The sequence below is a fragment of the Xyrauchen texanus genome, chromosome 37 (genome assembly GCF_025860055.1).
Source record: "Xyrauchen texanus isolate HMW12.3.18 chromosome 37, RBS_HiC_50CHRs, whole genome shotgun sequence".
NCBI classification, from domain to species: Eukaryota; Metazoa; Chordata; class Actinopteri; order Cypriniformes; family Catostomidae; genus Xyrauchen; species Xyrauchen texanus.
The window spans coordinates 24,018,571-24,044,426 of NC_068312.1; the positions used below are offsets into that span (position 1 = coordinate 24,018,571).

A 25,856-nucleotide genomic window follows, 5' to 3' on the forward strand; every position below is an offset into this window, starting at 1 on the left:
TATTGCATTGCACTGTACTGTACTCCAGCATCAATATTTTGTTGGTAATAATAAAGAAATCTCAGCTAAATATTGAGCATTCAACTGATTATTTTTGACATGCTGTGGTACGGCCAAAGGTTCAGCTCAGGTTCTTTAGTGTTCAGCCCTTGGAGGGTGAACCACATGACATGGTGGAAATTGAGATGGCTTAGAGTTCATTCCTTTATATGACAAACTTTCTCTGAGGTGCCGTGCAGAAACAGCCGTTACTCCAAATCAACTCTTCATTTAGAGTCTCCTGTCGTTTCTTTCTGGCTTCCCAGCGTCTCACCAGTGGCTCCAGGAAAAGAGAAACTGATGATAACAGGTAACATACACCTGCCAGGTAGAAGGAGCAGTCATAGGTCTGAGTGTAGTCATACAGGAAGCCTTCGGGACAAAACGCAAGCGTAAGACATTCAGTATATAAGAAGTCTTGACAGATGGAATGTTTTCGTAAAGGTGAATGTGTAATTTCTGCACCACAAGCATCCACAAATGGAATTGCAAAAATGATTTCTGCTTGTGCACATCACTTATCTAGCAACATTGTCCAAGTAGGTTAAGATGGATGCTTTCTTGCACAATATGTGAGATCAGTATGAAATCGAACACTTATTGTGATGGATAGATAGAGAAAATTTTTTCGAGTTTTGACCCATAACCTCTCCACACCTGTTTTCTTACTGGATACACTTTAGAAGATACAAATCAAAACTATGGTAAATAAAAGCAGGTTTCTAGTGTCTATGCACTGGGTCATGTCCAGAAAGGCCTTCGGTAGGGTAGACCGATCAGTTTTGCTTCCCTGGCTTCTCATTATTTATGGGGGGCAGGGGGAAAGTGGAGGGGGGCCCTGACAAGATGGTTCATATTAGCATAACTGTGTTACAGAGTTCAAGGCAAGGTCTATATTCGCCTTCCTAAAGAGGCCCCTCTGCAAAGAGGCTAGCATTTCCAAGAATTTTACCTGTCTTAAGAGCTGTTCAAATGTTTTTCCACATAAGGAAATCTTGTAATGTTGTGGTATTTGCATCTGTATATTGTTAATAAACAGCAGCTAATAAGATAAATAAACTTCTGTTCCATCACCCTGAAAGAGTTCAAGCCTGTGGACTACTAAACAAAACAGAATGCTTTTTTTAAGCATTACATTATGATGAACATAACAGCATTTAAGATGAACATAACAGCATTTATTAAATGCCTTAAACTTCCTTACAGGCATAGTTCACCCAAAAATGAAAATTCACCCCAAATTTCCTCCCTCTCATGTTGTTCCAAACCCATTTTACTTTTTTCTTCTGTAAAACACAAAAATAGATGTTATTCACTATGTAATCTCAGTCACTGTTCACTTTCAATGCATATTTTTTCCAGACAATGAATGTTAATGGTGACTTGAGGCTGCCATTATTCCTAACATCTCCTTTTGTGTTCCACAAAAGAATGTCATACAGGTTTGTAATGATATATGAGAGAATAACAGAATTTTCATTTTTCTGTGAACTACTCCTTTAAAAAAATTATTGTTGGGAGGAATATGCTATACTCTAAACAAATGATAAAACCTGAAGAAAAAGTGCTCAGTGCTGCTTCAAAATGCTTTGAATCTAACCAGGTAGCTAATCCTATTTTTGGATCAGTTAATGTGTATCCCATGTGTGCTCCACTCAAAAAGAAATATGAAACTATACACCCTTAACGTCCTCTCAACACGCACATGCACACACAAACACATTAACAAGATTTGTCAAGTCTTTCAAGCACTTAATTATTCCCCCTTTTTTTGAGACATGAAGGCAAGGTTCACCTATTGCAGATTATCGCTTTACGATCATGGCCCTCCTCCAAACACTACATACCTGCCAGAGGAGGACCTGTTAGACAGCCAAGCCCCACAAAGAACATGGAGAACCCCATCGAGTTGTTTAGCTTTTCAGGACCCACCAAGTCCACCTGGAAAACATAAATATGGAAATATATGACACACAAGTTAAACAGAAAAGAGATTATATGAAGACTTCTCTGCCTAGGCTCAAAGAAATTGAGTTTTGGTTAGAACATTTTCAATATTGAACAAGGACATGATATTGAACATTACAGAAACTTTTATTTTTACATATATATAATTGAGGGAAACATAAATTCTGTTCTCTACTAGAAAATCCTAAAGGAGAACATCTGGTCATCAGTCTGTGTGTTGAAGCTCAAGCGCAACTGGATTATACAGCAAGAAAATGATACAAAGCATTGGAGTAAGTCCACCTATGAATGGCTCAAATGAAGCAAAATTCAAGTTTTGGAGTGGCTTAGTCAAAGTCCTGACTTGAACCCAATTAAAATGCTGTTGCAGGACTTTAAACGGGCAGTTCATGCTCAAATCCTTCAGTGTGGCTGAACTAAAGCAGTTCTGCAAAGACGAGTGGGCCAAAATTCCACCTCAGCATTGTGAAAGACTAATCTCCACTTATCAGAAGCATTTGGTTGCAGATGTTGCTGCTAAAGGTGTTACAACCAGGTATTAAGTTTAAGTTAAGTTTTTCACATGGGTGATATAGGTGTTGTATAACTTTTTTGCTTAAATAATAATAATAATAAAAATAAAATATATATATATATATATATATATATATATATATAATGAAAACTGTATTTTGTGTTTACTCAGGTTGCCTTTGTTTTATGTTATATCTCTTGTTTGAAGATCTAAAACAATTTAGTTTGAAAAATACACAAAAATAGAAGAAACCAGGAGAGGGCAAATTCTTTTTCATAGCACTGTATAGAAAAAGTATTTTTCACACTTTACAAATTCTTTTGGTGCTTTCAGGTTTACTTACATTGCTGAATAAGAAAAGAGCAACTGTTAGTATGGAAAGGAGGTGTTTAACATTAAGTCCCGAATTAGAACGTACAGTAGCTGATATGCATATAAAGGCTACACATGACTTAAGACATTTTCTACAGAATTCATAAAGAACCAATATTTGATCAGTTTGTAAATTTGAAGTAACGTTTGCCACAGCATTTCTACACATAATGACTACTTCATATAAATATAAATATTACAAGCAATGTTCAATTAACCCTGAAGTGTGTAATTTCAGTGCCACTGAACGGAATTGCAAAATGAAATTTGTTTTCAAACAGCCTTCCAAATACACCCCCATCTGCTGTTGATCAAAAAACATATAGTCCCACCCCCCAACTCACGTAATTTGTTGAGTCAGTAATGTTGAGTTTGGCTGGACAGGTCGCAAAGAGAGCTATTTTTATAGCGCCACAGACACAGTGTTTAAAGTTTTCGAGAAAACCATTCAACGAATGGCTTCATTATAGTAATATTTGCATATTGCAAGCCAGGTCAGACACTGAAAAAGTTGTTTTTTCAGGTCCAAATATGTTACCAGCAGAATCTTGACAGAGTCTTTTTCCCCAAGGGGTTTTATGTACTAACTTTGAACATCTGGTTCACCGAGGATGATTCCATAGGTTGTGAAAAATATTTGGTAAAACATTAGATTCCTTCCATGGAACAAGTGCCAATGCATACAGCAGTCAATCAATCTATTCCTCTCTCCTTACACTATCTATGACGTAGAGTAACAGTAAAGAACAGGCATGTCAACATACTAGAAAGAAGACCTTTGACCAAATATATTGAGTAAAGAGCAACACACGTTGGAAGGTGTGTACTTTTACCGATGAGTACTAACATCACAACTCTCCAAACTAACCATATTAAGGTGAACAGCTAGACATAATGATAAGGCTTGAAACTGATCTATTAACTTATTAATACAGCTGCTGGAAACATTGCACTAAAAAGTCACCACAGAGCTGAAACTACAAACATAGAGAACGTCTAGGTTACGTATGTATCCTCCGTTCCCCGATGGAGGGAACGAGACGTTGTGTCAGAGAAGCGACACTAGGGGTCTCTCTTGAGCGCCGATATTCACCTCTGGACTATGAAAAAAGGCCAATGAGAGTTGGCAACCAGTATTTGCATGTCCCGCCCCCGGACATACGGGTATTTAAGTGGCGCAAATACGGGAGTTCATTCAGGATTTTTCTGAGGAGCCGGAAATGGTCCGGCCACAACAGTGGCTCGGCTCAGCGACGTGGCAGGGGAGACACAACGTCTCGTTCCCTCCATCGGGGAACGGAGGTTACATACGTAACCTAGACGTTCCCCTTCTGTCGCTCTCTCCACGTTGTGTCAGAGAAGCGACACTAGGGGTCCACTTATAAAAGCACCATGCGCTGAGCCGTGTACGTGAACTGCTGATACAGGAGCGAGCAGGTATTCTTACGTGCAGGACGACCAACTGTATCAGGCTTCACGTACCCTTCCCCAATGCCCCATTTAAGCCATCAGGATTCCTTATCGTTACCCTGAAGGGGAACAAGGTGCTGGCCGCCAACCTGGGAACGGGCCAAGCCTGGCCGGGCCTCTTTTCTCTCTATGTTTCTCGCATAGAGCAACTTAGGGCGGGGCCCTTACACGCATTGAGGGAAGGGGGTCTTAGCCCTTATCCAGGGCGGAGAAGACCCTGCAGAGGCCACGCCTACCCGAGAGGGGAGGCAAGTTTAAGTGGCAAAACCATCAGAGGCCTGCTTAGGGCCTCTGTGGAAAAGTCGGTGCGGTGGTGGATCCAGCTTATAGAGGGAGGAACATACAGCACGGCAGCCGAGGCAGCCATGACTGCCTAAGGGAACACGGGAGTCAGCTCGCCAGAGGGGACAGAACCATGGTGTTACACACAGGGGGAGTCCGAAGGAGGCCTTACCTGTGGAGCACCTATACCAGTACAGGCTAGCTTCCAGTACCCGCAGTGGCTTGGGTCAGCGAGTTCCTCCGCTGAACTGCGACCCACGAGGGCTAGGGAGGAATCGACCAGTGTCCCAAACCTGAGATCTCCTGGGAATGAAGGCGCACTGTTTCCCCTGGTTAGGGGGAAGGGCGCTAGGTGCAAGCGATTCACCTGGTCAGATCGTGGGCGTGCCACCGAGTTCTACGGGCTCGGTACCTGAGAGAACATGGGACGATACTGACTCAACTCGGAGATTGTAGAAGTAGAATCTCGCAAAATTGTTAGGTGTTGCCCAGCCCGCTGCTCTACAAATGTCTGCTAAGGTAGTGCCCCTAGCCAGTGCCCATGAGGACGCAACACTCCTGGTGGAGTGAGCTCGGACCCGCAAGGGGGGGCACGGCCTGGGTGTGATAAGCCAGGGAAATGGCGTCGACAACCCAGTGGGCGAATCTCTGCTTGGAGACAGCATTCCCTTTCTGCTGTCCCCCAAAGCAGACGAAGAGCTGCTTAGAGCATCTGGTGGTCTGTGTGTGTGGTCCAGATAAATACGTAAAGCACGTACTGGACACAGCAGTGAAAGGGCTGGGTCTGCCTCCTCCCGAGGCAGCGCTTGCAGGTTCACTACCTGATCCCTGAAGGGCGTGGTAGGAACCTTGGGCACATAGCCCGGTCGCGGTCTTAGGATCACGAAAGTATCTGCAGGACCGAACTCCAGGCAAGCGTCGCTAACAGAGAACGCATGCAGGTCCCCGACCCTCTTGATGGAAGCGAGCGCGATCAGCAGGGCAGTCTTGAGAGAGAGGGCCCTGAGTCCAGCTGAGTCAAGCGACTCGAAGGGGGGTCTCTGGAGGCCCGTAAGGACGACCGAGAGATCCCAGGAGGGGAACAGGTTAGGCCGGGAGGGAGTTATCCTCCGGGCACCTTTTAGGAACCTGACGATTAAGTCGTGCTTACCAAGAGACTTGCCGTCTACCGTGTACGTGGTGGGCCGCGATAGCGGCGACATACACCTTGAGGGTGGAGGGGACAGCCTCCTCTCCAGCCTCTCCTGAAGAAACACGAGCACTGACCTAACTGCGCACTTCTGCGGGTCTTCGTCTCGGGAAGAACACCAGTCCGCGAACAGATGCCACTTTAGAGCGTAGAGATGCCTGGTAGAGGGGGCTCTGGCTTGATTGATTGTATCTATGACGGTCGGTGGTAGGCCGGCTAGATCTTCCGCATCCCGTCCAAGGGCCAGACGTGGAGGTTCCAGAGGTCTGGGTGCGGGTGCCAGAGCGTGCCCCGTCCCTGAGAAAGAAGGTCCTTCCTCAGGGGAATCCGCCAGGGAGGGGCTGTCGTGAGGAGCGTGAGGTCCGAAAACCAAGTCCGGGTAGGCCAGTAAGGGGCTACCAGAATGACTTGCTCCTCGTCCTCCCTGACCTTGCATAGCACCTGTGCAAGAAGGCTCACTGGGGGAAATGCGTACTTGCGCAGCCCCGCAGGCCAGCTGTGTGCCAGCGCATCTGCCCCGAGGGGAGCCTCTGTCCGGGCATACCAGAGCGGGCAGTGGGAGGTTTCTTGGGAGGCAAACAGGTCTAACTGAGGCTTGCCGAACCGGTCCCAAATCAGCTGGACTGTCTGGGGGTGGAGCCTCCACTCTCCGCCGGGCAAGCTTTGTCTTGACAGCGCGTCCGCTATCACATTGAGGTTGCCGGGGATGTGAGTGGCGTGCAGTGACTTGAGTCGCTGCTGACTCCAAAGGAGGAGACGACGGGCGAGCTGTGACATGTGGAGGGAGCGTACTCCGCCTTGGTGGTTTATGTAGGCTACGACCGTGGTGCTGTCTGTCCTGACTAGGACGTGTTTGTTCCGAATTAACGGGAGAAACTTCTTCAGGGCCAGAAAAACAGCCAGCAGCTCTAGGCAGTTGATATGCCAGCGCAACAGGCCTTGGTTCCACCAGCCTGCGGCTGCGCGCCCGTTGCATACGGCGCCCCAACCCAATTTGGAGGCGTCGGTTGTGACCAGAACGCGTCGGGACACCTGCTGCAAGGGTACTCCTGCCCTTAGGAGGTCTGTCCAGGGTTTGAAGGTTTGGCGGCAGGCAGAGGTAACTTTTATGTTGTGCGTGCCGCGGCGCCATGCTCGTCTCGGGACTCGAGTCCGGAGCCAGTGCTGAAGTGGTCTCATATGCATCAACCCCAGCGGCGCGGCCGCCGCGGAGGATGCCATATGCCCCAGGAGCTGTTGGAAACAGTTTAGTGGGACCATGGTGCCTGGCTTGAAGGAAGCGAGGCATTTCAGCACTGACTGAGCACGCTCGTTGGAGAGACGTGCTGTCATTGGGACTGAGTCTAACTCCAGACCGAGAAAAGAGATGCTCTGGACCGGGGAGAGCTTGCTCTTTTCCCAGTTGACCTGAAACCCCAAACGGCTGAGGTGGCTGAGCACCTGGTCTCTGTGTGCGCATAGTAACGCTCGGGAGTGGGCCAGTATGAGCCAGTCGTCGAGGTAATTGAGTATGCGTATGCCGGCTTCTCGGAGCGGAGCAAGAGCTGCCTCTGCTACTTTCGTGAAGACGCGAGGGGACAGAGACAGGCCGAAGGGGAGGACTTTGTACTGATACGCCTGGCCGTCGAACGCGAACCTTAGGAAGGGGCGGTGTCGAGGGCGAATTGAGACGTGGAAGTACGCGTCCTTCAGGTCTACCTCTGCGAACCAATCTAGATGCCGGACGCCAGATAGAATTAGTTTCTGGGTGAGCATTTTGAACGGGAGTTTGGACATGGTCCGATTGAAAACTCGCAGGTCCAAGATCGGTCGTAAGCCGCCGCCTTTCTTGGGTACAACGAAGTAAGGGCTGTAGAAACCCTTCTTCGTTTCGGTTGGAGGGACAGGCTCTATCGCGTCCTTTAATAGAAGGGAGGCGATTTCTTCACGCAGGGAGAGGGCATGTTGGCCGTGTACTGCGGAAAAATGTACGCCCACGAAGGGGGGGCGGAGACCTGGCAAACTGAATTGCGTAACCAAGTCGAATGGTCCAGTGCAGCCAGCGTGATGGGTTGGGCAGTGAAAGCCACGCCTCTAAACTCCGTGCTAGGGGCACCAAGGGGACGGGTTTTTTGGACGTACCCGGCGGTGCTTCGCAGCGGTGCGGAACAGGTAACGCGGCGTCGGGAGGCAACGTGGCGTCCCGAGGCTCTGGTGCTGAGAATGAACTCAAAGCACTTACCTTGCTCCGCGCACCTGGCAGGGGGCGGGTTCGTGACTGAGGAGGAGGTCTGATGTTAGCGTCCTCTGGACTCGTCTGAACCGGCTGGCCGGGGAACAGTCGTGGCGCTGAAGGCGGGGACACCGCGTCCGTGGAGCCGGGACTGTTGAGGCCTGAAAGCAGAGTGCCGTGAGAACGGCATTTGCGGGCCATGTGCCCCAGAGACAAAGGAAATAGCTCTTTTATTGAGAATTTGGGTACCGCAGCCCATGTTAGGGGGTGCGGCAAATCAACGCCGCTGTGTTTTGCTCTTTTAGAGGAAATTACTCTTTTAAATAAAATCACTCTTTTAGGGAAAAAACTCATGAGAGTTTTTAAATCTGCACTGTCGATGCGCCCAGGGGCAGGAATGCACAGCCGTGCAAACAGGAGAAAGCCGCTGTTGTGCGCCGTAGAATCCAACAGCATGCAGCAGAGGGATAACAGGAACTCGGTGTGTACACGCAGCAGTTGCAGACACGACCATCGGCACCGAAGAAATTTTCTGAATGAACTCCCGTATTTGCGCCGCTTAAATACCCGTATGTCCGGGGGCGGGACATGCAAATACTGGTTGCCAACTCTCATTGGCCTTTTTTCATAGTCCAGAGGTGAATATCGGCGCTCAAGAGAGACCCCTAGTGTCGCTTCTCTGACACAACGTGGAGAGAGTGACAGAACGGGAACTATTATTATATCTTTTTCATTTAAATCTACCAGTACTCACCAGTACAGGAAGTAGAAGGGCCATGTACCCCCCACAGAAGATGGCAAAGAAGACAGCGTAGAACATGAGCAAGATGTAGGAGGTGGCTAGAGGGGACAGAAGATTAACCACACCACACAGGATGAGGTAGGCCTTATGGTAGTGATATTTGTGAACAAGATTCCTGTCGGCCACCCAGCCAGATGCAAGCTGAGCCACTGTCTCTGTTATACCTGTGAGAAAGAAAATATTTAATTAACTCATTGTTTGAACTCAAATGGCTCCTCTTTTTTGTGACAACTACAATGACACTAAATTTTTTGAGAAACTCTCAAGACATGCTATCTGATCCCATGAAAACCAGGAAGTAATTATATTTACATAATCAATGATAAGCACAATACATTTTCCCTCTATGATTACATTTTATTTCACTGATGGTTAAGTTTAGGGTTGGGGTTTGGGTTAGGGCGTATGGTTAATACAATGTGCATTACTGTTGACTATATTACATCATTTACAACTAAAAATACAACCTGTTTTTGGTGCTACTCTGTGGACTTTTCCCCAAGAAACTGGAGCTCACACAGGCCCATACATTCAACAACAGTTCCAGCTTCAGCCACTGGGGGCATGTGGTTTGAAGTTTGGTAAACATTGACATTTCAGCTGAAGAATTTATGGTTGAAGAACAGAACTAGAACTTACTGTTGCCAAGTTCACAGTGAGACCAGTCTGGGCTGTCAAACTCCGTAAAAGACCAAAAACTCCATAAATGTATCATAAAAGTAGTCCATACATCTTGAGTGCTACAGCTTTGTGTGTCAAACAGACCATAATTTAAGTCAGTATTCACTGTAAATCTTCCACTACGCTGCAGCTCTAGTTTGGTAACACCATATGCAAATACTAGTGGCGTTTGGAGTCAATAACGTTAACCCTGGTGCAATGCATCTAAAGCACCATATTTTAATTTAAACGTGAGTGTGAATGAGATTTGTGAGCTCTGGCTGAGAGGCAGATGTTTGCTTCAAAAGACATTGAATATAATGGAGAATTGCAAGGTGCCTTTTTGGTATTTTGGCCAACATGAATGTGGCAGGGCGGAGGGCAGGGCCAGGTCGTGATCCTACACACCCGGTCCCGTATTAGGCTAATCAAGCCTCCGAGAGGGATAAAGGTCGTCTGCAGAGGATCATATTTATATTTATGCATTTGGCAGATGCTTTTATCCAAAGTGACTTACAGTGCACTTATTACAGGGACAATTCCCCGGAGCAACCTGGAGTTAAGTGCCTTGCTCAAGGGCACAATGGTGGTGGCTGTGGGGATTGAACCAGCGACCTTCTGATTAACAGTTATGTGCTTTAGCCCACTACGCCACCTCCACTCCAGGATCATGCAGGGGAGAGAGATCGTTTACAGACATGTCCGTCATATGCATGAGTTTGTCTTTTGTTTAAGTTTTATATTAAACTATTATTTACATTGCCAAGTCAGTTCTCGCCTCCTCCTTTCCATTGTTCCTTTTACAATGAACTGTTGTTGGATGGAAAAGGGGGCATGCACATTCTTCAAAATTTCTCCCTTTGTTTTTCACAGAATTTTTTCTTTTTCTTTTTGGGAGTGGACTATTCTTTGAATCAACCGTATATCTATCTGCATTATTAGCATACTGACAGGGCTTTTCTCACAATTTACATTATTGCAGTTGACGTCTCTGTTGGAACCTAAGAGTGGCAGTAGAACAATAGAGGTAAGATAACACATTTTGTTGTGTGTTGTTCAAAGCTTTCTCAGAGCTGGTTTGTATTTGCTGTTGTCTATGCTGCAGTCAGAATGTCTGTCAGTTCAGCGTCCATGTGTGGCAGAGCTTTATTGAACAGTCCAGGAAAAGACCAGAGGCAACAATGTTCCACAGATTAATACATAAACAACAGATCCAAAGTGTGACACTCACTGCTGACATGAAATCTTTCAATCTATAGAGCCTGTCACAAATTATTGGAGAAATAACTAATGAGTATACTGGTTTAAAAATGTACAGACCCTATGCATTAGATGTTTTTAATAATATTGTTTTAAGAAATATAAGAAAATTTGTATTCATTTTTTCAGTGACATAGAAATGGTGTACAATCTTAAATATTTCTTCTTTATTTTACTCCATAACTTTGTATTAATATTGAAATCCTAAAACATTCTACATATTTCCTAGTTTAAATGAAATTCATCTCAGGTTTTCAATATGGTCTCAGAGTTTTGAACCTTAATGTTCAAAGTATGTTTGCACAATACCCACACACACCATGATCTTGCATGATCTACCATACTGACAAGTTGAGAAACTCAACTCCAACACACTAGTGATGGCTTGAGCTGATGCTGCAATTCATACACATGTGGGGTCATTTATTTCTAGCCAGACATAAAACAAAACAGCTGCTCAATGTTTGCATGTCCTCGTGAGTCATTAAAGGTGACGTCCTGATGTGCCTCTCTCGGACCCAATGACATTTTGTGATTTGTTTGTGTATTTAAATTCCAGCAGGGCCTTTGAGTTTCACAGCTGTTTCTGTCATGCTTTGCACAATACATTTATTTAAATGACGGTGCCTTGTTCCTAAATCTCTGTAGTGTATAACTGACTTTCACTGGGGTAATCAGGCATGTGACAGGTATCTCTGCCTTTGTGGAGTTCACTCAGTGGTTACATAAGGACTGGACGAATGCAATGTTCCCACTACATCAGAGAGGGACAGTGAGTCCACATTGAGGAACAAAGAGCCCAGATGAATGTCTGATCACTAACAGCTCATTAAATCACAAAAAGTGTTTGGCTCAGCTCCACACTCGCTTTTGTCCACATTGCTGCCTCAGTAGTGCACCGCACAATGTCAGCCACTTTAGAACTGGGCATGGGACTAGGAAGCCTCACTGCAGCTATTTGGATTGTTGTCTAGCGACTTCCCTCAGCTCACGACAGTGAGTGACCTACTACGAGAAGCAGCTTTCAGTGGCCTGAGCCTTGGTTACCTTCTCACCTTGTCTGAAGTGAAAACAACTTTCTGAGTACAAGTGGGAGGGTGTGGGGAAAGGGAAATGTTTGGAAAATTGGGAATATTGGAAGCACTTCTCTGTTAAGATTTCTTTAGATCTGACAGCTTGAATCAGCACTGTGTCTGGCAAACATTAACAGAACAATGACAAATGAGTATGGGTAAATTATGCATAACATTTGAGTTTTTTTGTTTTTAGGTTAAAATATATATATGCATGTGAAGGGAAGTGTTTAATTTAGGAACTGTGGCTGATTACCATTTATTTTCATTCAGTTTTCCACAACCGTTCCATGTAATCTCTCCTTTAGCCCTTAAACGCCCACCTCGGGTTGTTAGTGACCCGGAACCTCATTCCACCCCCTGTACCTCATCCATTTTTTTGTTGTGGTTGAGCCAACATCTCTTTAGTATCTCAACCTTTCCTCATATATATATATATATATATATATATATATATATATAAATATATAATTGCCTAAGTTCCAAAAGTGTATAGGGTCATTTGAGACTCTAGGTATGTAATAGTGTCACTCCCATAAATGATATTTTTATGATTTTATATATATATATGATTATGATTACAAGTTTGCCATCACAGGATATCTATTTCTTTGTTTATCACAAGACATATGACATGTTTATTCATGTAAATGACTATTATATCATGTCGATTTACTGTGCAACAGAAGTGAATTATCAGTATCCAACATGTGTGTACTCATGTTTTTTTGTTCCCAAAAATGGTGCTGTTGTTTCAGAGATTGGCTTGATTTGAGATCGCTATTTAATGAAGAAAGAACATGGAAGTAAACTATAGCGAGTGTAACACATTAACAAGTTGTGCACCTATTTAGACTCAAAAAGTGCATTTGCATACACCTTAGCCAAATACATTTAATCATAGAAAACATTACCTGTTTTAGGTCAGTTACGATCACTACTTTATTTTAAGAATGTGAAATATCAGAATAATAGTAGAGAATGATCTATTTCAGCTTTCATTCCCAGCGGGTCAGAAGTTTACATACACTTTGTTAGTATTTGGTAGCATTGCATTTAAAATTGTTTAACTTGGGTCAAACATTTTGTGTAGCCTTCCACAAGCTTCTCACCATAAGTTGCTGGAATATTGTCCCATTCCTCCAGACAGAATTGGCATAACTGAGTCAGGTTCATAGGCCTCCTTGCTCGCACACACCTTTTCAGTTCTGTCCAAAAATGTTCAATCGGATTGAGGTCAGGGCTTTGTGATGGCCACTCCAATACCTTGACTTTGTTGTCCTTAAGCCATTTTGCCACAGCTTTGGAGGTATGCTTGGGGACATTGTCCATTTGGAAGACCCATTTGTGACCAAGCTTTAACTTCCTGTCTGATGTCTTGAGATGATGCTTCAATATATCCACATAATTTTCCTTCCTCATGATGCCATCTATTTTGTGAAGTGCACCAGTCCCTCCTGCAGCAAAGCACCCCCACAACATGATGTTGAGATGGTGTTCTTCGTTAGACCAGAGGACATTTCTCCAAAAAGATCTTTGACCTCATGTTCACATGCAAACTTTAGTCTGTCTGTTTTATGACAGTTTTGTAGCAGTGGCTTTTCCTTGCTGAGCAGCCTTTCAGGTTATGTCAATATAGGACTCGTTTTATTGTGGATAGGTCGGGGCTGATTTATTTGGATTTTCCCATGATATCAAGCAAAGAGGCACAGAGTTTGAAGGTAGGCCTTAAAATACATCCACAGGTACACAATTCAGTACACCTCTTATCAGAAGCTACTTGGCTAATTGTTGAAAGGCTTGACATCATTTTCTGGATTTTTTTTTATAGTGTATGTAATCTTCTGACCCACTGGAATTGTGATATAGTCAATTAAATGTGAAACAATCTGTCTGTAAACAATTGTTGGAAAAATTACTCATGTTATGCACAAAGTAGATGTCCTAGTTTTTTTATATTAAATCTGTGGAGTGATCAGGAAATTTGTTTTAATGAGTTCATCCTAAGTGTATGTAAACTTCTGACTTCAGCTATATGCGTTATGTGTCACAATATTTGACTGACAGCCAGTTGCGCATCATGAAATTTCAGGGTGAAAGTCATGAATCCTGTTCTAGATTCGTTCTGATATTTTGCATCATCTCTTTGATACTATATATGGAAAATCAAAAATCTAAATATATCGGAATATATCCTTATCTATTATTTTCTAATTATCTTGAAAATGCTTTGCGAATTTTACATTATCTGGGCATTGATCCATTTGTGATAGATATACTGTACCTGACCAGATTATGGCATAATGTTTTGTGAAATACCCATGCATTTAAGGGGTAATATTTAAAAGCTGCATGCATAATCATTATAAAAGTATTAGAAAAATGCTGTTTATTGGAGTATAGTATGTCACACTGCAGGACATGTCAACAACAAAAACAATTTCTGTCAAATATGATTAAAAATGGAAATATACAAAAATACAGCTAATTTAGGTAAACTCATTAACACTCTGGGTGTGTATTTTTGTTTTACATTTTGTATTCACTGTGGCATTATCGACAGGATACTTACAAATACACTGGTTTTAGCCACTGGGCCAAAGTTAAGTTTTTATGTAAGAGCAATCATTACATAACACTGCAGATTTTAAACTGCTCACAAATAATTAATGTGAAGTTGGCTGTATTTTTGCATCAGTCCTTAAAACCACATATTAAAGCATGTCTAGCTGCAGAGCACAATGGCCATAATGCATCTTTCCAACCTGGTCTCACAGAATGAACGTTACTCTATATACATTTTTGCAAACTGACTTTTACGTTCTGCTTTCTTCATTTCCATGCAGTTTCCTGGTGAAATGAACAATAGAGGCACTACAACAACTATGTGGTTTAATCATTGTCACACAAATCATGAGTACAATTGCTGATTTTAATTTTATAAAAACTTGTTTTTCATTTATTACTCATCTATTACTCACCCCCCACTAAGTTATATCAAAATATATCAAATGAAACATTTTAACACCTGTATTGCAAATGCCCTGGGACCAATTATCTCCAAGGGCCCCCCTCTACCCAAAAGTTGTTGAGCGGGTGGCTCCCACAATAACTTGCTTTACACTAAGGTTGTCATTGCATTGTTTACTGTTTTGCAAAGATCAGCACTGCTTAGATCCTAATGATTTCTCCTTCTGTTACACATTATTAGTGTACAGTTGAATGCTTTCATCCAGAAAAAAGCAATAACAAACATGCTGACTTGAGGACAATTTTTTGCAATGGGTTTTTGTAATTCAAACTTTTGAATTAGAATTACCATGTAACCTATGTTACCAATCTATTATCTCTAGATTCCCTGCCAATGCAAAACTACTTGTAAAAAGCACATTTGCTTAAAATAGATGACAGTGGAAAATCAAGACTATAGGGTTACAGAGGTTGATCAAAGGTAATATGAGGAATCAAGACTCACCAGCCACAGAGATAATGAAGGAAGCATCCATGGGGTCGATACCCAGGTTCCGGGCCCTTGCAGACAAATGGAAGTAAGGGATAAAATAGGCCAACTGACTAAATATCACTGACCAGGTGTAGATACAAAAGAAAGGGTTCTTCAAAAGAGAGAAGTCCAACAGTTTTTTGGGTTTTGTAGGGATATTTTCTGTTCTGGTCTTTTCAAGTAAAGTATCCACAGGAGAAACCCCATTAATCTCAGGGGCAGACTTAATTTGGCTGCTATCTGTTCCATTCACCCAATTCTGAATGGGTTTGTTTAGTTTCAAATGTGGGGGAGTGTTCTGCCCATGTGTTGGGTTCTCTATGATAAGGGTATCCCTATGATTGGAGGGTGAGCTATCCATTTTGGAGATGCCATTGGACACTGGTGTGTTTCCATTCATGCTGTTCTTAAAGGGGTCTTTTTCAGATCCGTGAGAGACTTTATCAAGGCTGGAGTTTGCGGAGGGAGAGTCTGCAGGTCTAACATTAATGGGCCGCAGAAGCATCCCAGAGGCCACCAGGTTCAGCATCAGACCACCCAAAATCAACAGAGCTCCTTGACACAAAAGAGATGCCAGAACAGAATAGGCACGAGTCATCTCTCTGATGCTGTTACAAATAAAAAACTATATTTGTTTATACAGTACCAGCTGAAAAATTTTATTTCATATTATAACATTGTTTAATATTCCTATTTTACACATTAGAGAATTATAATAAATTCATCAAAACTATTAAATAACAAATGAAAAATTATGTAGTGACCAAAAAAATATAAATCAAATCAAAACTCTCTCACTAAGCACTTCAATAGAAACACTATGGTCCTAATAAAGTGCCCAACGTAGTCTTCTGCTGTTGTAGCCCATCTGCCTCAAGGTTCGACATGTTGTGCTTTCTTAGATGCTATTCTGCTTACAAAAATTGTACAGAGTGGTTATCGGAGTTACCGTAGCCTTTCTGTCAGCTCTAACCAGTCTGACCATTCTCCGTTGACCTCTCTTATCAACAAGGCATTTCCGTCAGCAAAACTACTGCTCACTGGATGTTTTTGGCACCATTCTGAGTTAACTCTAGAGATTGTTGTGCATGAAAATCCCAGGAGATCAGCACTTACAGAATTAATTAAACCAGCCCGTCTGACACAAGTCATCCGACAATCAAAATCACCAAGATCCAATTTTTCCCCCATTCTGATAGTTGATTTGAATATTAACTGAAGCTCCTGGCCCGAATCTGCTTGATTTTATGCACTGCAGCCACACGATTGGCTGATTAGATAATCGCATGAACAAGTAGGTGTACAGGTGTTCATAATAAAGTGCTCGGTGAGCCTATATTATATATGTTATATTCTTTTAAGTAGATAAGCATTTCCCTAGATTATAGCTCTGCACACTCTGGGCTTTCTCTCAACCAATGTCATGAGATATTCATGCTTTATAAACACTATTAAAATAGTTTCTATATATTTTGGGCACTTCTTGGCTGATTTTACGTCCTTATCTAGTCAACTCATTTACAGTATTTAATTATTATTATTTATTTATATTTTTTGGTGAAGAGTTTCATCAGTAGGTACAATTTATACTGGTCTAGTATTAAAGTAGCTTCAAGCGTTTAAGCATAAGCCTTAAGATCGAAAGGTTTCTAAAATTATTAGAAATATACATTTAACTGTGTCCAAACTTTTGACTGGTAGTGTGCGGTACGATAGACTAAGGCTGTGTCTAAAAAGCATAGATATACAATAATATTTTATTGTGGAAACATATTGAATAATGAATATTTAAAGCATTAATCAGTGAAAGATGCACTGTGTATTGCATTACAAATTTTCGAATAAAAAGGATGAAATCCAATTACCCTGCCAAGAATACTGATCCAAAAGCAGCTGAGTGAAAGGAGCGAGGGCAAAGGTCAGACCCATGCCAGAGCGTCCAATGGAATATGCAGTTGCCAGCCTCTTCCGGAAATAGATCACTATTACAACAGATGTGGCCTGATAAAGAAGTGCAAACCCAAGACCTGGAAAGAACAAAGTTTCATTAATGATAACTTTTTCATGACATATCTTTAAATGGTTGAAATTAAATGATCACTTGTTAACCTTCAGATATGTAATAAAATGTATAATAGACAGCTCTTTAACAAATTAAGAGACCACAGCAAAATTATCAGTTTCTCTGGATATACTACTTATAGGTAAAATGAACATTTTTTTTTATTCTATAAAGTACTGACAACATTTCTTCCAAATTCCAAATGAAAATATTGTCAATTAGAGCATTTCTTTGCAGAAAATGACAACTGGCCAAAATAACAAAAAAAGATGCTGTGTTTTTAGACCTCAAATAATGCATAGAAAAAAATGTCTTAATCATTTTTAAACAACACAATACTATAGTTTTAACTTAGGAAGAGTTCACAAATCAATATTTGGTGGAATAAACCTGATTTCCAATCACAGCTTTCTTGCATCTTGACATGGTCTCTACCAGTCTTTCACATTGCTGTTGGGTGACTTCATGCCACTACTAGCACAAAGACTCAAGCAGCTCGGCTTTGTTTGATAAATCCATCCATACTGGAAAAAACAACCCTCAAATTTGGAGAACATTGTCAGAGCAGAAGTAAGTAAGTTTTCTTTCAGTATAACCTGGTACGTGGCTTACTTCCTGCATCCTTCACAAAGATTAATCTTTCCGATTCCAGCCTTGCTGAAGCACCCCCAAATCTTCACCAACCGGGCAGATTCATCTTTGTGAAGGATGCATGAATGAAGCAATGTACAAAGACGAGCTGCTTGAATTTTTGTGCCAGGAGTGGCATGAAGTCATCCAACAGCAATGTGAAGACTGGTGTCAAGATGCATGAAAGCTGTAATTGGAAATCCGGTTTATTCCACCAAATATTGATTTCTGAACTCTTCCTAAGTTAAAACTTTAGTATTGTGTTATTTAAAAATGATTAAGAACTTGTCTTCTTTGCATTATTCAAAGTCTGAGAACACTGCATATTTTTTGTTATTTTGTTCAGTTGTCATTTTCTGCAAATAAATGCTCTAAATGACAATATTTTCATTTGGAATTTGGGAGAAATGTTGTCAGTACTTTATAGAATAAAACAAAAATGTTAATTTCACTCAAACACATACCTTTAAAGAGTAATCCAGAGAAAGTTATAATTTTGCAGTGGTTTCTTAATTTTTTCCAGAGCTGTATAAATGTAAATATATATATATATATATATATATATATATATATATATATATATATATATATATATATAAAAACTCACCTACAATCAGACCCATGCTAATGTAAAGGTACAACACACTGTTGGCAAACATGCTGGTGAGAAATCCAGTGCTGACGAGAACTGCCCCCAGTATTGAGGTAACCCTGTTGCCCAGCTTGGCACAGGCCACAGAAGCCAATGGGCCTAATGGGTCACAAACCACACTGAGATCATGACCACTTAATGTGACAGAATCTGATATTGGATTGGGAGTTGATCCTTTGGATCAAGGATGGTTTCTATGGTGACTGTACCTCCAGAGAGCCTGAGGCTGGACATGATGGATCCAATCCAGCTGATGCTCTCAGACGAGCCTCCAAACTCATCCTGCAATGCCACAAAGAAGATCCCAAAGCTCTTCAGCGTGCCCATTACCAACACGTTCACCTGAAAAACACACTAACAGCAGTCCTGATCCAGTTCATTTCAATTCAATTCAATCAAATTCACATTAATTAAATGAAATGTAAAAATAATGAATGCTTATTATTTATATTTAAAATAATTTTTATGTTTTCTTTATGAAAAATAATTTTATATCATTGCAAAAAAGCTTTAAGTCAGCATCCATAATAGCAGGACTGAGAACATACCAGGAAACAATGCAGAACCACCATCCAACCCCAACCTCCATCTGGTGGGACTACGTCCACAACCTCTTTCTTTTCCTTCATCATGGAATTGACTGTACGTTCATAGCAAGGGGTTTTGGTTGCCTTGCCCTCACTGAAACCATCAAAACATCCACTTAAAAATAACAACCAATGAGCAATAAAGCTTCAAAACATCAGTCTTACAAGTGTCAACAGACTCTAAACAACATTCTTCTCAGCATGGGATGCATGAGGGCGAGTAATTGATGAGAATTGTCTTATTTTGGGTGAACTATTCCTTTAAGCATCTATTTCTACTTGATCTAACCCTTACAAATTACATTTGTTGGCTTAAGCATACAAGTCTGGTTGATTTTTATTTATTTTTGCCTTTATTACAACCATTTAATTTAGAAGTTACCACATAAAGCAAATTTTTAGGTTAACTGACAAAACATTTTTAGTCCTACTTTTTACCATGACTCTGTGTTACAGTTACTATTTAATCTCATCTATTGGTACTCCAGTATTCTCTTGCACATATTGCATTTGGTGCAGAATTTAGACCCAAAAAGTGCCAGCACTTTACAATGTGCTTTAATCTGCTGCTATTTTTGTAAATCTGTAAAAGTTTTCTGTCTCAACAGGCAGTGAACCATGTTTTTATCTGTACAATGGGTTGTTCTATTTAAAAGTATTGAAAATTTGAGTCAAGCTGAGGATGCCGCTGGTTTACACAGATTATTTGAAAAAGGTGAAGTGTTTACTATGGATCAGGCATCGAGACTGCTTTCTTTACAGCTGATACAGCTGATTACATTACGTCATGTCCAATGTTCAAAATTATAGCCAGACTAAAAGAGACTGAGCCAAAACAATCCAATGCTTAAAAGACCAACTTACCTAGCATGCAATTCCCAATTCAAATGCAGGTCTAGACTGGTTTGGTGCTGGTCTATCAACTAAAACAGCATAGCTGGTGTTATTCACCAGTAAAACTTAGCTGAAAAAGCTGGTCGACCACTATGTTTTTTTTATTTTATTTTTTTCTGATAATGCTGGTTAACCAAGGTACTCTTGCTGGTCAAAATGCATTTTTGGAAAACAAGAACACCAGCATTCCATGTTGTGGACCAGCATTGAAAATAAAACATATGTTGGTGACCTGCTATGCTGTTTTTGTTCAAAAGGGAAAAGCTAACAGGTTCATTTAAATAAACACTGGGCATTAGGTTAACCAAACGGCAAGCTCCTGTGCAAAGGTGGTGGATCATCTTTGATCAAACATGGATACTGAGCAGTCAGATTCAGCACTTCAAGTTTTTCCAGTTGAAAAAGGAACATGATGAAATGTGTGATTTGAAAGCACATAAAAGTACATTTACACACTACAACAAATGTATACTTTAGGGCTGTCGATTTAATGCGTTAATTCAGTGCGATTAATGTTATTAAAAACAACATGTTAAAAAAATTTATGTAATTAATCACAGTGCCCCCAGACGTCATAGGAAGATTCCTGAGAAATGCAAGCTTGTAGTACCACCTGTTTACTCCAGAGGGCTGTAAGTGTAACTTCAGCTGTGTGGTAACGCGCAGTTTATATAGTGAACAAAAACACCCTTGAGCAGCAGAACAACACAAACATGTGTTATGTTCTTGCGTTTAAAACACTTGAAGGAGCATAAATCCGAACTAAGGGATCTCAATATGTGTTCTAAGTATTAAACTATATTTAACTTGACACAGTCACCTAAAAATTTTATGTTCATGATGCAACGCATCAAAGACGCTACACAAGCATGTCTGACGCAGTTGTACATTGATGGGTCCTTAAACAAGCCCCTATAATAAATCTCAGCAAATATTTGTATATGCGATTAATCGGGACACCATGTAATTAATTTTATTAAAAATTGTAATAGATTAACAGCCCTAATATACATATATATACACACACACACGCACACATACACACGTCATCTTTAACAGATTCCATATTGTGTGTAGAACTTATTTGCTTATTTTGTGTGGATCCACCGCCGACACTCAAATGAATTTCCACACTTCTGCAGAAACAGGGGGCATTTCAGAAAATATGTGGTTTGTAAAGCTATTGTATGTAAAGCTCATGAGTTCAAATGCAAAGTAGTTGACTGTTCCTTCAAGAGCAGACAGATATGTGGAGAGGCCAAAGCATGCAGAAACTGCTTAGAGGATTACAGAGCAATGAATTGGGCCAGTGTGTTGTAAAGTAAAAAAAAATACTTCCATGTGCTTATCACAGAGTGCCCCAAAGTGTGTTTGTGCTGGCATGCATGTATGTGAGATCACATGTGTGAATGCTTCGATTTAAGGGTAAGGGCAGGAAGTTGTACTACAGCAGTCTATAGTACACCTATTCTTCACCACCGTTCTCTCTTTCTTTCTCTCTCTCTCAAAAGTCTCTTTAAAGCAAGAGCTAATTGCATTTTTGGTAATTGCCTTTTGGCAATAATGGATACATTTCTGTCACATATTTGCATCCTTTGGTACATGGATTTTAAAGATATACTGGAAAATTGTCAGGCAGAACAAAAACAAAACAAAATACATTTGGCCCCCAATGGCCAGTCCATCCCTGCTCTTATCTAACAGTCATACAGAACTTGTCTAGCTGCTTCATTTTAAAATGTTCTGCAAAATTAGCATATACAGTAGCTGACATGAATATGATAGCTCATCTGTAGGAAAAAACTAAATTAAACAAAGTTTGGACAGCTTTAGACTTTACAGAATAATTATACTTGCATCTTTCCCAATGTTCAGTCTGACTTCATCTGACCAGAATTTTTTTATAATGATAATAAATGTTATGATAACATGCAAAGGCAAAGGAAAATTACTGCTTCTCTACATAGTCTTATGATGTTAAAGTCCTTGAAATGGAGACATCCCCTAATCTCGAACTTGTGAAGACAATACAGCACTCAACATTAGATTAAACAGCAACAGCAAAATATATTAAAAGCTACTGTACATCAAATGTATTTGTATAAAGAATTTAAATAAATAAGAAAATATAAAGAAATAAAGAAACAAAATAAAGTACAACAGAGATGTATGTTTGCTCTCGCAAAGTACACACATACTGCTACCAAGAACTCAAATTAGAGTCTTAAAACCTAAAAACTGAGAATAATACCCAAGTACATTTAAATAATGTACAAAGTGCATTTAAATCATGTGAAAATAACCACAGTAGGTCTGTCTCAAGCGCATCTATGCTAAAGATTTGATCAAGTCCTCTTATTAAATATATGCTCACATATTTTCCAATTGACAAAAAAGCTGCAATCTAATCTTATAAAAAGTTACAATGTGCAATCAGCTTAAGAAAATGTTCCAAATATTTACCATATGTATTTATATATTAAAAGAGTCTTCAGTTTTATATATTTTCTTTTTTCCTCTCGTTTGCAAGAGAAGCATAATCCCACAAAAATGTAACAGATATACACCTATTTACTTTTGTATTCACAAACAAGGAGCAGAAACAGAAGGAAAAAAAAAATCCTGAAAAAAATTGTGTGATTTCCAAGTCATTAACATGGGAAAGAGAGTTGAGTAATAATAATGTAAAATAAATAAATAAATAATAGGGCTGTCAATCAATAAAATTAATTGATTGTCACGATTAATTAATCGCGATTAATCACATATACAAATATTTGCTGAGAAAGCCCCTCATATAACAATAATTCAATATATAATGATGAAATAATGATACATAGTTATCTTTAAATATTTCAAAATTATATATATAGCCTATATTAAAATAAAAACAGATTCAGATAATTAAAGTGCATTACATTCTTGTGGCAGAAGAGTTCATCATTGATAAGACAATACAAAAAGCGGTTTTAGAATACAATGTATTGTTTACTACCACATTATTGATCATAAGTCAATCATTGGCATACAGTTCACAGCAATCCATTTCACAAGTGAATTTGTCAATCAGTTGGAGATTTATTATAGGGGCTTGTTTAAGGATCCGTCAATGAACAGCTGTGTCAGACATGCTTGTGTAGCGTCTTGGATGCATTGCGTCGAACACAAAATTTTTAGGTGACTGTGTCAAGTTAAATATATTTTAATACTTAGAACACATATTGAGATCCCTTAGTTCGGATTTGCATCAAGTGTTTTGAATGCAAGAACATAACGCATGTTTGTGTTGTTCTGCTGCTCAAGGGTGTTTTTCTTCACTGTATAAACTGCACATTGCCATGCAGCTGAAGTTTCACTTACTGCCCTCTGGAGTAAACAGGTGGTACTACAAGCTTGCATTTCTCAGGAATCTTCCATATTACGTTATGGGGGGCATAGCGTTTAATGGCGTAAATTTTTTTACTGCGTTATTTTTAGTCAAATTAATCGCACTGAATTAACGACAGCCTTAATAAATAAATAAAAAATCTTCACTATCAGTTAACCCTAAGTACTATTAGCATAATGTTGTCACATCAAAAAAGTAAATATCTAAGTCTACATCCATACTAATCCATTCCTAAAGTCATAATTTTCAAAAGTCTCTATTGTGAAGGAAAATGCCATTCCAATGCATGAGAAGTGTAAATGTATTACAATCAATGTGTTTTCAAATGAAAATATATTAGTGTGGCATTGAAGACATACCTGTGTTGCTCTTTCGGTAGCATACTTGTTGCACAGGAAACAGAAGAACCTCTGAGATGACAGCTTATTTACTCAACATCATCTTCTGCACTAGGAGCTTAACTTGCGGATCGTGTTTTGGACAAACCTGTCACACAAATATTTCATATCTTACTTGGCCAACACCTACAGCCTATGGCTGCTGCTAGAATTTCATGTTGCTTTCTCACTATCATTCATTAACACAGTTCAGCTTTACCAATGTATGAGATGCTTGTTATTCATTGCTAGAGATGTCTGGTTTGGGGCCAGCAATCTTAAGACCATAACTTATATTTTCTGGTCTGAACAGACAGTGTTGCTTTTGCTTTAGACTTTTTAAACAGTTGTTGTGTTGGCATATCTGTATAGAACTTGACACCCCTGTTAAGATGGACACCTTTTCCTGCTGATTAATTTGTGCAGGGGGGTTGGCCTGTTACATTAGTTAAAATAAGACATTAACATGCAGAGAATTGAATAAATCAATAAATATCTCTTATTCGATGTATCTGTAAAGATAAGGGCTACACCATGTTGTTGTCACAGCCAGTGAAAGGAAATGCTATTGACCTTTTCATTGATCCACTGTAACGTTTTCTAAACACTTCACACAATGTACATTTCCATGCAGGGCAGTTATGCAGCAAAAGCCTACTAGTGCCAGTTCACTGGTGTCATTACATCAGACATTTCAGGATCTACAAAGGTTATGAAAACAAAACTTTTTACTGTAAAGTACCCACTTTTTTTTTTACAAAAGTGCCAATCCTAAATGAATAATAATAAAAAGTGTTCTCATCATAAATTATGCAAGAGAGCAATTTCACCTGGTTTAGAAGGAACAGGGTTTTTGGCACTTATGAAATACTTCCTAAAATGCATTGCCATTATCTGTTTTAATATTAAAACAATAACAGTTTTTAAATTAAATGTTTTTAAACGGGTTTTTTAGTCTTTAAAAATTCACATTGGGACAGCACCGTTCAGGACGTCCCGCACAGTTTGAAAGTGTGTTGAAAATAATTTCTCCCATCCTCAGCCATCCATCCGAATATACAACACCCGAAAAGCGTACGACGAGTTGTGCGATTGTGTAATTTAATGTCTATAAACTTGGCTTAGTTGTTCATAATCCCACACCACAACTCAAAAGACTGGAAAAGGGTCACGAGGGTGTTGCACTTACCTCAAACGCCAGCGTCTATAGAGTCGCGCGCTGTCCGCTGCCGCATAGGGCTCTTCTCTGTCTCGCGCGAGCGATAGGTGAAGCCCTGCGGCGTGCATGTGAGCGCGCACTACAGGAGTGCAATACATAAACCTATCAAAAACAGTCGATAGAACATTACCGTAAGTCATTAACATTAAATATTTCATCATAAATGAAAACTTAGAAAAAAGCAGTATAAACTTTTTAGGAATTATTGGACAACTCAACCCAAAGTGTGCAAATTCAATAATAAAACAAAAGGTTTAATAAACTATCGTACTTACAATACTTAACCAAAAACAATATCTGTCACTTTAACCGAGGGATCACTTAAGACTCGATATCGGTAGAGGTCTCCTCATCTACTGTTGCGCTGCTGGCAACAGCCGTGGATTCCCTAAATGACAGCTCCTCTTATGTGATAATATAGCTTATCAAAGCCATCCCTGACCATGGCTGGAATCCCTGTGGTTGATATCCCTCCATTTCTCAAATGTTGCCCCCTGTCTCGGAGTATCTCGGTGTCTCACATCTGACCCCTCGGACAGGCACAACTTGGATGCAGTGCGCTGAGGCGACCCCATGCCAATTTCATGGACATGTGACCGGAACCCAGAACTGGAGTGTTGAGAACATTTCAGAGATCGCTTAAAAGATTTTTCCTGGGCTGCAGCTATTTGAAGGTCAAAGCACAACACTTGCTATTGGAGCAA

At 40.5% G+C, this 25,856-nt stretch overlaps 1 protein-coding gene across 1 annotated transcript; it reads right to left on the reverse strand.

Moving 5' to 3' along the window:
- Window positions 1-200: 200 nt before the first annotated feature.
- On the reverse strand, window positions 201-25,638 carry LOC127630795 (monocarboxylate transporter 5-like). Its single transcript, XM_052108582.1, has 11 exons — window positions 25,428-25,638; window positions 25,123-25,254; window positions 23,916-24,042; window positions 19,236-19,368; window positions 18,897-19,029; window positions 18,643-18,786; window positions 17,209-17,370; window positions 15,317-15,898; window positions 8,801-9,012; window positions 1,887-1,980; window positions 201-411 (listed from the first exon to the last, which is right to left on the reverse strand). Exons 3-11 carry the CDS (start codon window positions 23,936-23,938, stop codon window positions 206-208), a joined length of 1,689 nt encoding a protein of 562 aa, XP_051964542.1. The 5' UTR covers window positions 23,939-24,042; window positions 25,123-25,254; window positions 25,428-25,638; the 3' UTR covers window positions 201-205.
- Between the last annotated feature and the right edge of the window lie 218 nt (window positions 25,639-25,856).

What these genes read in the sequence shown, in the direction of transcription:
- LOC127630795 (XM_052108582.1), bottom strand. Translation starts at nt 23,938, where the DNA reads ATGCTACCGAAAGAGCAACACAG. An exon ending in CAGCCTCAGGCTCTCTGGAG is followed by an intron (nt 18,787 to 18,896) that starts GTACAGTCACCA and finishes GTGACCCATTAG; the next exon opens with GCCCATTGGCTTCTGTGGCC. An exon ending in TAGCATGGGTCTGATTGTAG is followed by an intron (nt 17,371 to 18,642) that starts GTGAGTTTTTAT and finishes TGTTCTTTCCAG; the next exon opens with GTCTTGGGTTTGCACTTCTT.